Source organism: Poecilia reticulata, linkage group LG14 (assembly GCF_000633615.1).
Source record: "Poecilia reticulata strain Guanapo linkage group LG14, Guppy_female_1.0+MT, whole genome shotgun sequence".
Classification (NCBI taxonomy): Eukaryota; Metazoa; Chordata; class Actinopteri; order Cyprinodontiformes; family Poeciliidae; genus Poecilia; species Poecilia reticulata.
The window spans coordinates 18499764-18519868 of record NC_024344.1 but is presented as its reverse complement, the minus strand read 5'-3'; the positions used below and the strand labels follow the sequence as shown (position 1 = coordinate 18519868).

General features: G+C 42.2%; 1 protein-coding gene across 3 annotated transcripts; it reads left to right on the top strand.

Moving 5' to 3' along the window:
• Positions 1–73: 73 nt before the first annotated feature.
• c2cd2 (C2 calcium dependent domain containing 2) lies at positions 74–19642 on the top strand. Of its 3 annotated transcripts, XM_017308693.1 has the most exons (14): positions 74–1212; positions 1564–1659; positions 5941–6057; positions 9180–9281; positions 10469–10585; positions 11033–11141; positions 13602–13710; positions 13815–13879; positions 13974–14089; positions 14170–14335; positions 14648–14904; positions 15094–15361; positions 16443–16479; positions 17488–19642. In XM_017308693.1, exons 1-14 carry the CDS (start codon positions 904–906, stop codon positions 17630–17632), a joined length of 2013 nt encoding a protein of 670 aa, XP_017164182.1. In that variant the 5' UTR covers positions 74–903; the 3' UTR covers positions 17633–19642. The 3 variants fall into 3 exon arrangements, with proteins under 3 accessions (XP_017164182.1, XP_017164181.1, XP_008426454.1); XM_017308692.1 differs by lacking the exon at positions 16443–16479 and having other exon boundaries at positions 77–1212; XM_008428232.2 differs by lacking the exon at positions 16443–16479 and having other exon boundaries at positions 82–1212; positions 14663–14904.
• The last annotated feature ends 463 nt before the right edge of the window (positions 19643–20105 follow it).

The window sequence follows — 20105 nt, the reverse complement described above, 5'->3', positions numbered from 1 at the left end:
TATATATAAGAATTCGAAACTAATTTAATTAATGACCAGGACATCTTGTGGCAGACGTTATTTAAAGTGAGTGATTCACTTCAGAGGAAATCTGGCTCAAGTTCCAAATGGGATACTAACTTCAGCGTCTTTGATGACGTGAAGGTCAGGTACGGAAAGTCGAGTGGCTCAAAACACACATTTAGTGTATTTTTTTAGAAAGCTAAATTAGAATTTTGCCCACATCTATGTTTTCAGTTGCAGTACTAAAATTCAATACTAATAAAGGCATTTATTTTACAGCCTACACTAAGCAGCGCCTTTATTGAAACGTGTTTCGCTTTTCCTCGAGCAGCCTCGGACACTAACAATCCCCTTCGCGCTGCATTGTGGGAGTTACAGTTTGTGCCACATATCGGTCTCCATAACTTTGTACAGTCAGATCAGAGAGAGAGAGGCGCAAGCCGAAGTCCAGCGGGACGGGCTGAACTCCTCCACTTCAGGATGTTTTACTGGGACTCTTACCTCATATCTGACTGCCGGCCTGCGGAGTACAGGCGGACACTTTGGAAATAGCACGCTTTGGGAAAACTTTTGGCGGCTCTCTTTGCTAATTTGGGAATTGCTACTTGAGCAGACGGTTGCGGAGGTTAGCCAACGAAGCTAACGGGACTTGAAGTAAGAGAATAAGTGCCATTCAGCTGGGCTGTTCAACCTGGGACTACATCCATCTCCCTCTGTCAGAACCAGAACCTTCGTAGTACAGCATGAATATCAATATGCAGAACATAATTTGCATATCACTGCTGTTATCTGATAAGGGCGACTCGTGATTTCGCCGTTTCAGAAACCAAAACTACTACTACTATGAGGTTGTCGGGAAAATTCCCGAAGCAGGTGTATTATTAAGCCGTGACTCTTTTAATGTTGCAAAGAATGTCCCACTCGGACAGTACCAGTTCATATTTCGGTTTGGAGGACCCGCAGTGGCTATGCATGGTCACCCTGTTCGTCGCATCCCTGGTTACGCTGGCTCTGTACTTCATACAGTATTTCCATCCCGGGCTCATAGGAAGCAGGCAGAGAGCAGCAGCTGAGGACAAGGCGGCGGCGGAGGAGGAGGAGGAGGAAGCGGCGGCTCTGCTGGGATGGGCGCTGTCAAAGCAGAGCTGGAAAAGCCAATGGAGGGGAGCGTGGTGCAAGGCTCTGAATGAAGAGGCAACCAAGCGTGGGGTGAGTCTGGTGACAGCTGACCTGCCAGCTGTGGGGCAGGTGACTCCAATAAAGAACGTGAAAGATGGATGCCTTATATGGCTGGATTGCAAAATCCCCAAACACGCTCTCACAAGGAGCTGAAATCACGCCCCACAGTTTTGGAGTAGTAGTAGTTGTTGTATTTTTAATTTAAGTCACTCTAACATGAGTCATGTTACGCCAACTTTGTGTCATTTTTGCTTTTCCGGCTCTTGGAATTTGACAAGTCAGAACACATTGCAGGACTTGGCCAATAAACCGTCGTCGATCGACGCTCAAACAGATGTGTCTGCAACGAGCACACTGATCTGAACTCTCCTCTCTCATCAGGGCGATCTGCTGTTGACGTTTGAAGAAGATGGCGCCGAGGCACCAGAACTCGCCGTCGGCGCCGTGTCCGGCTTTCAGAAATCAGCCACAAACAAGGTAACTCAGCCCAGCACTGGCCTTCCTAGAATCCCCTTGGAAAACGGGAGCCATGCCTGCAACTGCAAATGCATTTTATCTTGGAGCAGACGGGCACTGACTCATCAACCTGCCTGCTTTAGTGCAGGGATTTTCCCCATTAATCTAAAGTTTATAAAGTAGCCTCTGCATATTTTCTTTCTTTCGTTTTCTGTTTTCTTTTTGGTATTCATGACCTTTGGACCCCTTTTGTATGTTGCAACCATAAGCTGCAAGTGTGTTTTAACGGGTTAGAGTGGTGCATAATTGAAAGGGCAAAATGTTTTGTAAACAGAAATCTGAAAAGTGTGGCATGCATTTGTATTCTGGATTGTTACAGCAGAAGGTCTCTACTGCAGCAGGGGTCTGCAACCTGCGGCTCCAGGGACCGTCCACGTTGACTCTTGGCAACTTTGGATAACAATAATAAAGAACAATCTAGTTTTTGAAATATAGACATAATTATCAATGGAGGTTTTTAGAAGTTTCTCAGTTTTTTTTGTTTGTTTTTGTTTCATGGAATAATTGTCCTGGAATTCCTCTGTAAAATGATATGAAAATTAACTTCACATTTCTTTAGATGTAGTTTTCTTGTTATTATGTTGGGAAATGCAAATGTTTTCTCATTTTCCTTATTTTTAAACCTAAAAAAATACAAATTAAATGTAATTCTTAAAAAACAAATCTCATGAAAGAGATTATAAGCTGTATTTTTCAAGAGGTAACATAACTTTTGCAGCTCTGAGTTTTATTTAGCTGAACTGAGGGCAAAAAAAATGGCTCTTCGGATTGTAAGGGTTGCGGACTGAAATGTTGGCCCGTTTATCTTAAAATTTTATGGAGTCTATTAACTAAGTGGGTGTTTTCTGAAGTCAGCTGTTTGGATTTTATTGAGGGGTTTCAGTGTATATGAATATAAACAGCTGCCACAACTTAAAGATTTATATTAAAAATCATTACCATGTCTCCGTTTCCCTTTGGATTCACACCACATTGAGGTTTATTGCTGTACGCATTTGACAACGTAAAAAGGTTCAAAGGGTGTCCATGCTGTTGCCTAAGACTGTATGCACCATGAATGGATGAACACCGGCAGAAAAAATCAACACACACACACACACACACCTCTGTGAAACATTGCTCCTTCTCTTATCAGCTGTGCAAATTTTGCGCCAGCCTTCTCCACAATGCTTGGACGCGAACCCAGGGAGCTTTTATTTTTCCGAGAGGTCAGATAGGGATGGGCCCGCTTCCCCATGCAAACTCAGCCGTTTTCTTTGTGACGGACACGATGTTTAGCAGCTGCACTTGTTGTCGAATGTGCAGAGTTTTAATGAACAGAGGCTTATTTCTCCCCACCTGCTGTGAGCGGTACGTGTGTGTGTGTTTAAGAAGCTTATGTATCGCTGTGACGCTCCGCAATGGGGAGGAGCGTAGAGACAGGAGTGTTCTTGCGCCACAACCTGACATGCAAACTTGCCAGACATGGGATTTGGTTGCATCTAATGGATGGGAAACGCCATCTATGAAGGAGTACATCAATAAATCTGCCCCAATTTCCTTAATTCTGGGTGATCAGTGATTGGTCAGTACTTACATGTGAAGCAGATCTTATCCACCGATCTTATCTTCCTCAGCAAGGGTCTAAAAATCAACCACTATTCTCTATTGCTCTGCTATGAGAGATGTTTGACTGTCTGCACGTTTGCAGCTAACAGTAGTCACCCCACTGTTGACAACTCTGCAACTTTCTTGCTTTATTTAGGAAGATTTGAGACAAAAAAAAAATCAGTATTGGCCAAAATCAGAATCAGCAGGTCAGGCTTTTTAAAGATTGATAATCGCCAATCGGCAAGAAAACGGCAATTGGTTTTGAAGCAATATTCTAGAAGAAGGCTGTTAGTTGTCATTTGTTCTTTTTCTGTATTGGTCTTTATGGGGGTATTTTTGTTACTTTTTGGTTTCCTCATATCAAACGTGTCAAGACAGGGGCTCAAAGAGGAGTGGCAGAAGCAAATGAGGTGGGTTAGCAGTGCTTGCCAACATTTGATGGTGTCATCCGGATGTTACTGCAGATGATCATCTGCTAACTGAGCTGTTTGCTTGTCATGAGGCAACGGTCTTCAGTCAGAGGCTTCTTCAGATATGTTGCGAGACTGACTGCCCTCAATATCATCATCCACAACGTGCCTTTAAAGATACTTGAAGGATATCAGTTACAGTAACATAAAAAAAAAACAAAACAACTGAATTGTGTTCTCAAATTTGATTTTTCATTTCTCTGTCAGATTGTGCTACCGCAATTAAAGGTGAATTTACTTAAACCAGAGGTGCCGACAAGTCCGCTTGCTTTTGTTTTTATTAGCGGCATGTGAAAGAAATAAAGCGAGATAACACAATGTTATGACTCACTGGGGATGTTTATGTTTCCTCTTTGAGCGATTGAAACCCAAAGCAGGTAGAATATGTTCCACATTTCAACAATGGTGATCTCGTTCTCCTTTCACACTTGGTTGGACAACGGTGTGAGTGTCAGTGTCAATATCCGCAACAATTACGTCTTAGTATTGTCACACAGGTTGCTAGTTCATCCTTTGCATTCTGTTCTTATACACATTAACTACTCTTACCGTTCTTTTCCAGATACTTTGAAGGCTTTATGTTTATGCGTGAATTGAAAAGAGGAAGGACAATACAGACAAAAACAGTCCGAGGTTAAAGTGTAGATTTCTGCAACTGACAAATCAGACTGCAAGTCAGTTTTCGCAGAATTTCCTTCTTCAGTTCACACTGAACAAGAGAAATGCTGCTGTGAGAGTTGCACAGTCACCGACCGTGAGCTGAAGCAGTGAGTTTGCATTGTGCCATGTCTGTCTCAAGTGATAAAGGTGTGGCTGTGCTGCAACAGAGTAGAATTACTCAGAGGGACCCAGCAACAGGCTGCCTGAACCAGTACCAGCTCATTTGTATATGAATAGTGCTGTCTGACTTTATGCCTCATTAAAAATATTTTATTGTGGTTTATAAAGGCGTAATGCAGCACAGGCCCGCTCCGCAGCTTCATACTGTTCTGGCGGAGGGAGTGCAATTAATGTGATTTAAACCGCTTCGACCAATTGAAGTGCTTCTTCTGCTTTGCGATACAGTCGGCTGCGTCTCGCAGCACCAGCTCTGCTCAGAAGTTTGCATACGCTCGCCGTGCGCAGAAAAGCCATGTCGAGGTTGGTTCTGTTTTTAGAATGATTATGCAACATGCAACGTAAATAATTATTGGGCTACACAGTGGCACAGCAAAATGGTTTCAGGCTCAAATTCTGGTCAGTGAAGCTCAAGCGTAGAGTTTGCATGTTCTCCTTGTCCATGTGTGGGCATTACTGATTTATTTTTTTGTTGTTTTGTCTGAAAAGTTGCTAAATGCAGTGACAAAATCGCTACGTTGTCAACAGTGGAGTGACTATTGTGAATAGCAGATGTGAGCTGGTGGGCAGGTCTGTCAGGCAGAGCAAAAGTGGACAGTGACTGATATTCAGACGTTTCCAGACGCAGATAAGATGGGTGGATAAATTAGTTTTTCCATGCAAGTATTGGACATTCGCCAATCTCCCAAAATTGAGAAAATCAGGAGAGTAAATCATACATTCCAGCTCAAGTATACACAGGGCCTCCACGCCTCCTTAAAAAGTCTTACATTTGTTTGTATACAATCAAGGCCTTAAAATGTCTTGTTTTTTTTGTTTTGTTTTAAATGTAAGTTTGCCTATGATAATAACAGGTCTTAATTTTTTTTTTGCGGCAAGACTGTTTAGTGTAACTTTGTTTCCTCATGTGACCATTTTGTCAGGCAAAGGTTTCAGTCACACCCAAACATCTTCATTGCATTCTGTTGCTTGCTAGCAGCTAATATACCCTTGCTAGCTAGCTAGCTGTTTCACCTCTATCATGGGGACAAAGGCAGGTTCTTCCCTCGCCACTCTTCCACTCGGCTCCTTCAGACTAGCCAGCAACAATTAGCAAACACCTGGTGGAACCGCACATCTGCTGAGCTCAACCGCACATCTGCTGAGGTTGTGTTATAAAATGATGTAATGTGACTGCAAAGCACATAATACTGCCCCTTTAAAGTCCCGCAACTCAACATTTTTACAAGTGACCAAAGAATTAGAGAACTCAAGATTGCTTTTTTGTTTTCTTTCAATTCTGAGTCCTGCGCCTGTAGTTCCCCTCCCGAGTTAAACTGCTTTCTGTTTTCCTTCCTGACAACAGGCCGCCTCCTGCAGCGTGGTTGGAGAGAAGCTTCAGTTCTCTCTCAGCGCAGCATCCTCCTCAGCCGGAGCGGATCCTTGCAAATACACGGCGTGCATAGCTCCAGTAGAGCTGCAGGTAAAATACGCTACATTCAGCAGGCTCCACATTCAATTAAATTAGCACACGTAATAATGCCGTGTTTTTTTTTTTTGTTCCCTAATTTATTATTTTTTATTATTGTTTTAACAATGAAAACAGATTTACCTCCTTGCCAGTGTGGTTTAGTTTAATGAGAGAGTTTATTGAATGCGTTGAATCAGTGCTGGCAGCAGCATTAGATTAAATGGTTTGAGGTTGTTTCTGCGCTTGGCAAAAGTCCCACAGACCTCATTAAAGGTCCGTGTCAGGCCCGTCTCCAGGAAAGAGGGCCCACTCTGCTTACATTACAGGATCGATGAAACCCTAGTTATGACCTTAATAACTATTGAGACCTTTTTTTTTTTTTTTTTGCTGATTGTGCTGATCTGTTCCAAAAATATCTCCAGTGGATATTTGTCAGTATTTTCCAGTCTCTGGTTGGAAGTGGGGTTTGAAAGGTGTTGGGATTCATATCAGGCCACTACTCTTCATTAATCCTGTTAGGCTTTCATCCCGCTCAGTCTTAAATCTTCACTGATGTAGAGTCACTGACAACGCGAGGTAACCCAATTGTATTAGAGCTATTTTTAGCGTCATAAGGTGCTTGTCACCAGCCGAAGCTCATTGTGCTTTTAACAGAGCGGGGGTGAACGACTGGAAGCCTGAAGGCAGGAAGCATGCCGGCTTGTTTTTGTTTTGGTCGCCCATCCGATCTGCCATGAATCCAGGGAAACAAAGGAGGCCTCTCGTCTCTTTGTCACTCTCACTGCTTTGGATTAGCCTGGAAAAGCGGAAGGCCTGTTAAATGTTCCCTTCTGCTTGACAGCGATCCAGGCTGGAACGCTCTCAGCTTATCGTGTAATGAGGGTCAGGATATGTAGGACAGAAGGCCTGTGCTTCTGCATGTGGACAAAATGGTCCAGCCGGTGCGCGAAGGTGGGCTAGCACTCTGGCTTTTAACGTTGTACAACCTGCAGCGTGTGATGAGGAAGAGCCTCGGCACATGCAGCCTCCATCTTTAAAATGTAAATATAGTTGCCGATTTCAATAATAGGAACTTTTAACCACTTCCCAGAGGGTTTTTTTTTATTGCTGAAAACCTCACAATTCAATTCAATTTTGACTCTTCACATTGATTTGATTCAATATTGATTTAGTAATAAGCAGTATACAAATAATTAATGGGATTAGCTTTTGATAATTTTGTGTATTCCTTTTCCAGTATGAACAGTCTGTGTGTACATTCACATTTGTAAATAATTTTCTCTCTTCACGTAGAAACTGAGATAAATTCACATCATTTTAAGGATGTTTGAACGTTGCCATTCTCAGCCACACTCCTCACCAGTAGGTGGCGGTAATGCACACCACATAGCTGTTTGCCAACCTCCAATAAACTGAAGAAGATGATGACTTCATATAGAAGTCAAAATTGACTTAAATATAAAAAATATTCAGTAAAATTAAAAAATATCAAGAATTTTAATATCATATATATATTTTAAGGTTAACTTGTGTTAGTTTGTAACTCCTCTAATATTCCACACTGGTCTCCAAATGTATGTATATGAGAGATTTCAAATATATTTGGAATTCAGATTTTTAATAAAGTAAAAACTTTGGTTGGGAGCTTTTTAAAACCTCTACACACCCCGATGCCAGTAATCAGCCCAGTCACACCCCAGCTGTTTTCTGATGACCTCCACGTTTTGCTGTGAACGTTCTGTAACTTCTTGGTCCAGAGCTCTCTTGCAAAATATATTTTTAATCTCAATGGGATTTTCCCAGTGACATAAAGGTTAAATAAAGCAAAATAAAACATTTTATTCAAGCATGGCTTTCCAAAGGTGTTAAAATGACGTGCTGGAATCTGCAGAAACCCTGATTCCAGCGTTCTTGCCGGGACTGTGCAGCAGCGCTCTCTAGACAAGGTCCAACAAAGACTTTGATGTGGATAAACTTGCTTGGCTTGTTCCGAGTCCTGACCTCATCCCTATGGAGCACCATTGGAGTAAATTAGCACTGTTAGCCAGCATCTCTTGTTCAAATATTCTCAAATGTTCTCCTGGAACAAAATGATCCAGTATTCCTATAAAAAAATCCAGAACACCTTCCCAGAAGAGCTGAGGCTGTTACAGCTGCACAGGATGAGCCAACTCTGTATTATTCATTGCGTGTAAAGTTGAATGTTTGGATACTTTCTAATATAATGCATCTCTTTTGGTAAAGACTGATTGACGGCCATAGAGTTAACTGGAACTGTCCCACTGGAAAACTGGGTTCATTTCAGCACATTGAACCACGGATTTATGCTTCACCTATAAAACCTGCTAGTTTAATAAAGTTTGCTAATATCTTAGTCATTATGTTCTGGCTCCCTCTGGGTTTTGAAACTACTGGGTTCACACTAATAATTGTTTTCTGGCATGGCCTGTTCTGCCTCTCTTACACACACACACACACTTTCTGAGAAAGTATTTTTTCTCAGGAAAAATCCTCATCTTAATGATGTCACGTCTCAAATAACAATCCCACGTCGTCGTGGTGAAAACAAGCACTTCCTGCTTGATTACTTCCAGTTTTTGCCCCCACTTGCAAAGTAATTAATGATGTTATTGTTGGTTATTTTTATAAAGCGCTCTGGCCATTTCCATCAGAGGCTGTGATGTGTGTTTTCTCGATCCATTAAAGAATTCCTGTTCGTGTCTGATAAGGCCTTTGTTTGGCATCACATGGCCTCTGATCAGTCCCACACTGGAATCCAGGGCCTGTTGAGGCAAGAATACCCAGTTTCTCTTTTCTTTTCCACACTTTCCTTCCTTTCCACAGATTTCTTTTCCTACTAGGCGAACAAGCCCGTCGTAGTACTGGTCTTCTCTTCTCCTAGCGTTCCTTTTATCAGGGCACCACTCCCTTTAAAAGCAACTATTCTGCCCTCAATAAGGTTTTTGTCATTAGGTTGATTTGGAGAAACTTTGTAATTAACTTAGAAGCAACTCACTTTGCCGCAATAAAAACCGAAGCCATAAAGTCTGAGGAAAATATTTCTGCCAGCCTCAAACCTTCTGCTTCATCAGCAGACGACTTGTGTGAAATAATTATTTCTGTGTACTCCTCAGCTTCAGCTACGCATGCAGGAAGTCCAAGATGAGATCAAGGTGAGCTGGGAAGTGTCCCGTTTGGACACTGAGGGCCTGCACGTGACCCCCGACCTCACACAGGTAAATCTGATGGTGAAGATCTCTGCATGCGGTATGAAATGGGTTCTTGTATCAAAATTAATGAATATATTGATAAATGAATCTTAGACTGGTTTTAGGAATGGGCTGTGGCTAAAAATGTGACAATTTTCCTTTTTGTGCTATTGCTGCTTCACTGTATTTGGGGAAACTGACATAGTAAACAATATTAAATGAAACAAGTCAAAAGCGGCTAAGATTTGGGAGCGAAAAAGGGCAGACGGCTTGTTCTAATAGGTATTATTGATTTTTTTAAAAAATATGACAAGCAAAAAAAAAGCATCTTAAAGACTTGACTTGTGTTTTGGGTACACACACCACAAAACTACAATTTTCTAAGCCAATTGCTCCATTTTGTTGTTTAGAAACATTTCAGACGTGTTTATGTTTTGCTAAAATCATGAATCCGTCCTTTCCCTCGACTGAGTCACAGGTTTATGTCAGATAATGGTTTGAGAACATGTGGGATCAAAGACGGTGTATTAAGCCGAGTTTTGAAAAATATTTTGTTTCACAATATAAGGATTTATTGCATTTTGAAATGTTTAAAAAAAAAATTATTCCCTTACAAAAAGAAATCTGTAAGGGAATTTCTTTTTGGGGTTGTCTGAAATACTCAAATACCCAATAAACTTTGTAAAAAATAAAATTAAATCTCCTTGGAAATCTTTGTATTCCAATGTAATCAGAAATGGGCGTGGCCAACTGGCTCAACAGCGCCCCCTAAATATAACGTAGGTATTTCAAATTTGATGCAAAAATGGGTCCCTCTGAGGAAAAAAAACGTGCTTTATGTGTTTAAACTTTGTCTAAGGACAAATAATAATTTCTAAATGCCACAGAAGGTTTTCATTAGCCCTTTGACCCCCAAACAGGAAGACGGCTCATCAGTGAGCCTGTCTGAACATAATGTGGAGGTTTGCTTAGAGTGGCCCCTACTGGCGAAGAGTGGGATTGCACGGCAGGCTAACTTGAGGCGGCGGTGAAGAACGCCCTCGGTCACGACGCAGCTTTAATTTAAGATGGAATCTGACTAAAGTTCTGTTTGTCAAACAAATCAATAATAATCAGCGAGAAGTAGAAGCATGTTTCAATCTCAAAGAGTTGCTTTATGTTTCCAGTTGAAGAAAGAAACCTTTGATTCACCATGTCTGTTCCTGACTTGTCAGGATGCTGCCAACACGTGGACCGCAGCGGCCGTTAAGGAGCAGCTGAGGCAGCTGCTGCGTGCGACTCGTCCCTCTGTGCTGCTGAGCTGCAGGCCTACTCAGGCCTCGCAGCGCAAGGTGAGGCGACGCGTTTTTTTACTGTTGGGTTGCTTTGTGTTGCTCTCTGACCTGAATCGGGTCTGAAACGGTTAATCAGATTAACCGCGATGAGTTGATTTTCGGAAGTAATTGTCAACTAGTTTAGTCTTTGATTCATCATTAATTCAGACTCAAAAAGGGACCTTTTGCTGTAACTGAGTTGATTATATTATAATTATATAATAGTAATTATATAATTATATTATTTTTATAACTTAGTCGTGGTTTAAATTTCACGTCTACTACATTTCATTTAGCGGTACCAGAATAAAGGAGAGTGAATACATATGCGTATCATACTTTTTTTATTTTTAATTCTTGTAAAAAGTATTTGCAGACCATATGCCATCTCGCATCCTCAACTGGTTCCGCGAGTTGGTCACTGTTGTTTACCAACAGTTTTCTGTTCTGTGTTTTCTCCAACAGGAAGCTCATAGCAAAGTGCTGTCGCCGCCGAAGCCCCCCCGCGCCCACGACTGGAAGCTGCTTGTGAAAAACACTCGGGTCACACTCAGTCAGGAGGAAGACGCTGCAGGTGAGCTGCTGGGCTGCAAAGCTCTGCAGTTCTGCACCATGAAAGCATTTTCAACACACTTCTTCTTTAAGTCGCCCGGATCCTCCAAACTCAGAGAAATGAAGACGAGGATATACCTGGGAGGAGTAAACGAATAATGTCGCTACGCTTCGAAACTCTCAGAGGCTATCCTGCTGTTACTGTAGGGTAGCAACATGCAGTTGAGAACCAATTTGAAACCCATCGAGTTCCCAATTCCTAAGTAATTTCGAAGCCTATCAACAGTTGTTTGCTACCTTGTGGCTCTAGTATTTTTGAGAGCTAGTTCTCCTATTCTTTGCCAAAGTAAATAATTGATGCGTTCTAAAGAAATTCTTAGAAATACTTTGTTGTTGTTTTCCTCTCTCTGCTAAAACAAGCACAGAGAAACCATCAGAACTGTACCGTCTGTACAGATTGAGATCTAACCATGGCAGTGAGCTTCCTGTCCGTTGCTCTGGAGGACATGCAGAGCAGAGCGATAAGCAGACACTGCTGCTGGAGAGATGCTGCAGGGGGCTTTTTTTTTTTAAAGGAAAATTGAGTTTGTGAGCTGTAGAAAACTGCAGCAGAGACACGGAGATGAAACCTGTCATCATTAGCAGTTATAATCACAAATCAACTTGTTTATTTAAAAAAACAAAACAAAAAAAAAAGATTATGTAACATTTGTGGCTTTAAATTAGTTTTATTGACCTGGACTGAGGGCCAAACTGGCCCTTTGGAGAGTAAATGTTGCAGACCTCTGCTCTAGGCGGTCTGGACACATGTTGAATTTTAGGCTTTTTGTCTGCATAGCTTTGTGGTAATCCATCAATTAGATTTCAGATTTTATTGGAAAACCACTCCATACTCATTAGTAACCATTTTTAATACTTGTTTTTTCTCCAAAATGGCCAGTTGGTACTTTTTGTGATTCCATCACCTTACTTTTTATTGAGCCTGTGTGGCTCACATAGAGGCTTCTAATAATTCTCCTTTGAACACAGTTTTTAAATGACTATATGGAAGAAAAGAGAACAAAAACAATAAAAAAAAGTTGTATTTAAATTTAAAATCAAACACGATAACACGATTTTTACGAGTTACAATGTGCCGCATAACCTGTTCTGGAGCAGGTTTAGTCGAGCTCATGTCACCACGGTGATTTGACGACACTCCAATGAATCCACCTTTTGTGACACCGAGAACTTGTCGCCTCAACATATTAATCTCATTTTGTTGCACAGCCATTTGATCCGGTTAAGAAGGAAATGTTTCCTGAATCAACAGGAAGGAGGCAAATCTTTCAACGGGACCAGGAAGCTCCACAACCTAAGTGTAGTTTATTCTGCTCATGTAGGAGGGCATCCAGTCCAGAGTGCAGGAGAGCAGGTGCTTTCTGCCCCGTTTTGTGACTTCAGCTAAATGTTGTTTGCATTGTGTGGAGGTAATTCAACACCCACATCAGCACCGCCACACCCAGTGTAGTAGGATGGAGCAGGATGTGAGAATTCCCTGCGGTCAGGAGGGAGGGAGGGTGGCTAAGATTACAAGCTAATTGTGCCAGTACAGTACGGAGTAATTATCTAGTGAGGATGGTGGTGTTACAACCTCAGTAATCTACAGGATTTACTGCAGCACTGTGACAAAACCTCCAACTCTAAGTCACTTGAAAGCAGAATCTCTTCTAATCTGCTTTTCATGTTTATATACTCACTTTACTTTGGCTCAAGATCTCCTAGCAAATGTTCTTAAAGGAAGTCTCTCGTTATAGTTCAGCAGATCATTTGAATATTTCTGCAAAATCGTTAACATGCAGGCACAAGAACCTAACAAAGCGCAGATTTTTGCCAGGGGTTTGCAGTTTTTTTGTTGTTGTTTTCCTTAAGTGTTTCAAGGACTATTTATTTTTGCACTAAATGTGCCTATATTTATCACAGATGAATACTTTTGGTGTCAAATCATGCATAACTGGACCCATAGAAATCATATTCACTGATAATTTTTTTTATTTTTCAAGATGACCATTAGTTGAGCTAATGCTAACCATGAAAGACGGCTGTCGCATGTCTTTGTCTTTCCAGTTAGCGAATGGTGTGATACTCACAAACTGCAAAATTCTCAGTTTCAGATTTAGCGTCTGATTTAGTTACATATCATCACATTAAAGTTTATAGCTGTCACACAGCTTTATAGCTGTCGTATTAATGAATGAATGTTATGACCAAAGTTGAAAACATGCGATGCGACACGAAGTTCATCCAACTCACAAAAATCTGAAAAATTGGATTAAAAGGTTCAAAAACAGCTGCTGTCTTGAAAAATGAAAATGAAGTGGGAAATATGAAAACATGTGACCAGAGGCCTGAGCATTTTTTATGCTTGTATTCACGCTTGAAAGATTTCTACAGTTACCTGCTACGCCACCAGTTTTCGAACCATTTCCTCTTGTGTCTGCAGGCAGCGTGAATCCTCTGTGTGTGCTGCAGCTGGACGATCCCCCCCAGAGGTTCAGCACCTCCGTTTTGAAGAACACAACCAATCCTACCTGGGAGCAGCCATTTGTCTTGTAAGTTTGCCAACACCTGCTCACCATCACCACCCCGTAATAATTGGCATTTTCCGCAAAGACGCTAACTAAACTGATTTATTTAATTTATTCTTTTCCACCAGTGAGTTGAACGGACGATCAAAGGAGCTCTCTGTTCAGTTGATGAATGATGGTCAACCTCCAGAGAGTAAGGGGAGCTCTCTGTGTTATTTTCTGTAGCTGCAACGCTGCATGTGTTGTTGTGGAGGAGGGACTAAAACACGGTTGCTGTGCGTGTCCAGGTTCTCTACTAGGGAAGGTGTGTGTGCCTTTTGATCTGGTGAAGAAGCAACCCAAAGGACAGCAGACATTTGCACTTAAGACCAAAGATTCTGTGACTGGATCACTTACTACTGAGGTAACTTCACCAAGCCTGTTAGCATCAAAGCTAATTTTATATGTGTAAGTAGATCCAATAACCTGACTTTTATCTCAAAGTTTACCTTTCTAGAGCCCAGTGAGGTGAGGTCCTGGCAGCCTCCAACTCCAGCCGCCAGTAAGAGGGTGGAGATGGACCGGACCGTGATGCCCTGCGGCACCGTGGTCACCACCGTCACCGCCGTGAAGAGCAAGCCAGGACGACCTCTCCCGCTCAACAACACTGGTAAAGCAGTGAAACTGTGACCGCAGTGGGCTTGTTGGGAAAGTGGGAAATATTCTACCCTGTAATTTAAATAGAAAACATGTAAAAAAATAAATAAAAAAAAAGACACACAAATGATCCAGAATTGTTTTTATCTCCAACATTTCCCTTTGTTGCAGCTGAACATTTAACAGTTATTTACTGATCTGGCCTGGACTTTGTTCATGAGGTTTGGGGCGCGTCGACGCAGGGTTACACCTGCAGATCGTCACCAATAGATCTCTTCTGATCAACGAGTTCATTCATATTATTTGAAGTCGTACAACTCCGTAGTTTCTGTCTCGTCAGAGCCCGCCCTGAAGCCGATCAACAGCAAGGGCAAGCTAGCCGAGCGCCGGGTTTCAGAGCAGGTGTCCCCGCTGGGCGGCACGGTGAGCAAGGCCTTGTCGTCCTCCGACACGGAGCTGCTCATGCTCAACGGGACCGACCCGGTGGCCGAAGCAGCCATCAGACAGCTCCATCAGTCCGCCAAGCAGAAGCTCAAGTCGCCGGTGAAGAAGAGCACCATCATCATCTCGGGCATCGCCAAAGTAAGGATGAGCTGCAGGAATCTTGAACAGAAGCTGTCTCTTTTGTTTTTTGTGATAGTTTCTTTTAAAGAAAAAAAGAAAGCTAGAAGTTTGAGTGTCGTTACTGGTTTTTCTTTTGCCTCTTGCTGAAACCCCGTGGAAGCACATCTGGAAACGCAGCTTAGCAATAACATCTGCTTCCTCCCTTAGACGCCCCTGTCTCAGGACGACGAACTCGCTCTGATGGCGGGCTACGCGGCACAGATGGACGCCTCGATGTCGGAGAGCAGCTCCACCCAGGACGTGACCACGGCGGTCGCGTCGGGCACCAGCAGCGTCCCTGAGGGGTCCGAGTCCCAGGAGGGGCCCGCCGGAGTCGGCCGGCCCCCAGAAGACTGGGAGAGTCAAACCGAAGAAGCGCTAGACAACACGTCGTTGTCCATGTGTGTGTCTGAGGCGAGCTGCAAGAAAAGCAGAGGTGAGAAATCACGCAAGGCGTCCAGAAATGACCCGCAGGCTGGCTGTAGAAGAGATGCACCCATCATACATTTATATTTATAAATATAGAAATTACAAAATATTTTTTTTTAATATGATTTTCTTAAACACAGGACTGGGTTACAGAACTGTCTCTTCAAGTGGTGGGACAGAGGTATCATTTAAATAGTCACCCTAACCGAGAAGTCTCCTTTTGTCCTGTTTTCCAACCGATCATGGCACGCTGACACGTTTCTTTGGTTTTTGTTTTTAAATATCTCAAAATGCGTTTTATCTCAAAAATGTTTTTCCTTGAGGTCATTTTAGAATAACTGCCAGGGCATCCAAGCTAAAATGTACAATGTCAGATTGTCAAAGCATTTTCATTCAGAAGGTTTTTTTTTGTCAGTGGCCTTCGTTTGAAAGTGCTATGACAGGAAAGTGGGTAATGAGAGAGATGGGAAGATGTGGGTCAAAGGTCACCAGGCTGGGAATCGAACCTGCGAGAACTAAGGCCTCCTTCTGTGGGCTGTGCTTAATCCCTGTACCACCACAGCACCTCCATCATTTTCTCTTTTAAAGCTAAATGATTAAAAGCTGATTCCATTGTGCGTCTTGTATTTTTCAGGAAAATAAACTCAGAAGTAATGGTTTGTTTTGACGATTCTGCCAGACGCGCTGAGAAGATTTTAAAGATTTTAAAGCTTCCCGTTTCTCCGTAGACATTGAGCTGAGTTTGAAATGTCCATGTCATGGTGTGAAAGCAGCAGATGATGTGATTGGCTGACAAACTCAGCACAAGCTACGTTCTGCATTTGGTTTTAAATACAGACCAAATTCATATATAAAATAAAAATCTATCTATTTTTCACCTACACTTACTTTAAGTGTTGAGCTCCCATAAGCAGGTGGACCACTAGTAATAATATCTTTAAAGTTGTGTGCGGTCAGATTTATGTTTTTGCCTGTATTTTTTATGGCTGTCTGTTCCTACCCAATGATCCTGTCTGTTTTCTTTGTTCTTTTCTCTCTTTTCTTCCATTTGTTTGAACCTTTTTGAACTTTCATCACTGCCATCTTAGAGGAGAGCAGTGCTAAGCAGACTATTTGCCCTGATGAGTAAGTTACTTCATGAGCTTGTAGCATCTTTCAGACTCTAGTGTGTGTAGTCTTGCTAGTAGCACTACTAGAATTTAGGAGTATGACGGGGCTGACGATTATAGTTTGTTTGTTTTGTTTTTGTTTTTTTCTAATCACGCACCATAGATCTGACTGAAACAGAAGTAAAAGACATTGGTCCTCATTTATCAAATGTGGCAAAGTCTGAACTGTCATTTTCACATCAGGTTTGAGGTGCACTTTGTGAGTATATGAAACCTGGTCTCAGATCAGCGACGCTGAGGCTCTCTATGATCATTTTCAATAATGGAAAATTGTAGGGAAACAGCCCACAATCTTTTACTGCATCACCATCACCGTCACACAGCCAAACAAACGGCACATGGCCGACTTCCAAAAACACAAACGGCAACCAGAAGGGAAAGAAACATTTCCCGCTTTTATTTATTGTACTGATGCGTTAAAAAATGACCAGCATTGGTCAATGCCAGTTCATGGTGCATCCCTAAGAAACCGTAAAGGTTAAAGGTGATTATTTACAGCGGATTATTTTTTATTTGCTTTAATTTTTGATAATGAGGCTCATTCACTTTACACTATAATGTTGAGCCTGTTAATGTGTTTTCCGTCATTAATTTATTTGTAGGTTTTATTAAAAATTTTAAATTGACCTCAACAGACGCATGTAGCGTGTTTCCAGATTGTAGACAGAAACAAAGGAAGCATGCTAGTTGGACTCAGTGACGGCTGTTTGATGATACAGTTTGCGTGTGTTAGCTGGTATTTATAAAACCCCTCCAAATTCATTAATATCTACAATCATTTCCTCCTAAGCATCCATTATAGAGTCCATTAAAAAAAGTCCAACTAACACATAGCCTGTACCACTTTAAGTTCCCGTTTGTTTCTTAATCTTTCAGATTCTCTAAAGGTTCTGGACAAGCAGTAGTTTCCTTCAATTTCATGCTAACTTGTTTCCTTACCTCACGTTTTTCTCTTTTGCTGCAGGGAGCTTCCTCCAGAAGAGCGCCAAGCTCTTCTTCCGGCGTCGCCACCAGCGCAAAGAGCCGGGGATGAGCCAGTCGCACAACGACCTGGTTTACCTCGAGTCTCCGGCCGCAGTGGAGCGGGCCAGCAGGACCGCCACGCTTAGCCGCATGCTCGTCCGCAAGAGCAAGAGCAGCAAGAACAAGAGCAAAGCCAACGGCTCGACTCCCTCGGGGGAGCCGCACGTGTGACCTCAGCCTCCGCTCGACCTCAGCCTCTCTCACAGCTACCATCATCACCTCCGTGTTAAAGATGCACTGGCAAAACATCAAAGGCTAACCTCGCTCCCCGCTAACGCCGAGTCTGCAGACGGGAGCCACTGCACTGTGAACAGGAGGGCCGGGGAAGCCTTTCCTTGTGACGTTCAACATAAATACTTCCTGTAAAGATTTTACAGACTGCATGGGTTTACACGTGAACAAAAGCGTACTGTCCAGGGTCGACGGCTGATATCGTTTAGCTTGGTTTCTTTTAACCTTTTTCTTTTTTATACCGCAGTCGGGAATATTAAGTGCTTTTACGGCCCCCGTCACGGACCGACTGGGACCGATGCGGGCCATCTTGTCTTTACCTCACCGACGCAGAAACTCTCCCTGCTGTACGCCGCTGGGTTTCCTACGCCGGATCAGCAGCACCAAAGAAGAAGAGCAGAGAGCTGTTTGGATGAATCGCACGAGTCGAGTAACTTGAATTGACCGTGCGATGACAGAGTTAAAATTGTTCTCAAAGGGAGTTCAGCATCTTCGGATTCCGACTTTAACACTAACGTTACAGTATGACCGGGTTGAAAATCATGAAATTTGTCTTTTAATATGCATTTGCAGTGGATGCAAAATCTCTTCAAACCTCCCTTCCCCCTTTTCTCCTTTTTAACTTATTTTCTCTGAATGAAAAAGAAATGTGATGATGATGATAAATCTAGTGTAGCATGAGTAAGACATTAATTTGCAACCTAAAAATGTTTCACAAGTGAGACCTAAGTACACTGAAAGCATTGCGTAAAGGTTGTAAAGCAGTTTTCTTTTTACAAAAGTAGCTGTTTCAGATGAATTATTGGTTGTAGCGAGGCGAACCACTAGCTTTTATCACAGCAGCATGCTTCCAGCTCGCTGTGATGATTTATGTCTAGTCTTCCTAAAAGATTCCTCCTGTTCACTACTGCTGTCAGCGGGGGTGTTGGCGTGTCCAAAGGGAACTGAATAAACCTTTATCCCACTTCTATGCTACACAAACCTGCCAAACTCTCCCCAGTAATGAACCTTCTCCTCTCTGCTTCGTCATTTATTCGATTGTCGGTTTTTATCGCATTTCGGGAGCAAACCAAATAGACTGGCTGCTTTGTTTAAATCCAGCTAATGATTGTATTTCTCTCTCTCTCTCTCTCTCGTTACTGTGCGTCCTTTTTTTAACTGCTGTTTATCTGTGATGTCTTTGCTCCGAGGACAGATGCAGCGCAGAGACGGCGCCAACGGATCGCCTTATAACTCCTCTGAAAACGACTTCAGCCACTTTAGGCTTGTTCCTCAGCTTTCCTCATCTGTCAAGACTAAAGGACTGGAGTGTGTTGTTAGGGTTGCCCTGGGAGACAACCATACAACCTCTTGCACCATCAGCTGTGTTTGTAACCTAGAAGCCTATGCACATATCTAATTCCTGGTTGTTTACATTATGGGACGATTAAAAACACTTGTTTTTTTTTTGTTTGTTTTTTTCGTCTTAAGGACAACACATCTGCAGAGGTTGTTGGCTTCCCTGCGTCATGGTACATTCATGACAGCAGTTTGTTTTGTTTCTTTAAGAATCAGTCACGACTGCACAACTGAGGACGGGGAAGAGAAAACCGATTTTCTCAAATCTCCACCAGCTCCGCAACCCTCCACTTTTCCAGTCCTCAAGAACTTCCCTGTTGATCATTCACTAATAAGCAACAGGGCTATGTGTGTTTATCAGAATACTTAAAACCTTTTTATGTTTTTCTTTTCTTTTTTTTCTTTAATGGTGTCTGCTCTGTGCACATAAACTGGCTGAAGTGCTGCTGCAGAATGCCATATTTTGGAACTAAAATCCAATGGGAGTTATTTAATTTCCAGCAATAAACACTGAGTGACTACATGAAGCTGTGCCGACACTGATTGAATGATGTATACGTTTTCTGTGTGCTGTTTAAAACGGACGTTAGTATACAAGTAGTTATTACAGGAACCAGCAGCTGAAGTTTAGACATACTTTGACTTTGTCTACTTTCGTTCCAGTTCAGACCACAGCTCTGAGTTGTTTTTGCTGATCATTTCTCAAAGTACAAGTTTCTTGAAATACTCCCTTAAACTTTTTAAATGCTGTAATTAGTTATTTATGGATTCAAAATGTAAACAATAGGGTGTGCATTTGTATTCAGCTCAGTATTTAGAGACGTAATACTTTGACATCTCAAAGTTCTCTTTGGTCTCTACTAGATTTAAACAGACTCAAGTTGCTACCCGCTTCTTTTTTTAACTGCAAACCACCTTAGCTTCAAGCCTTTAGCGGTTTGTACAGCGTTTTGTTTCCAAATTGCCCTTAATTTAGCTACATTCATCTTC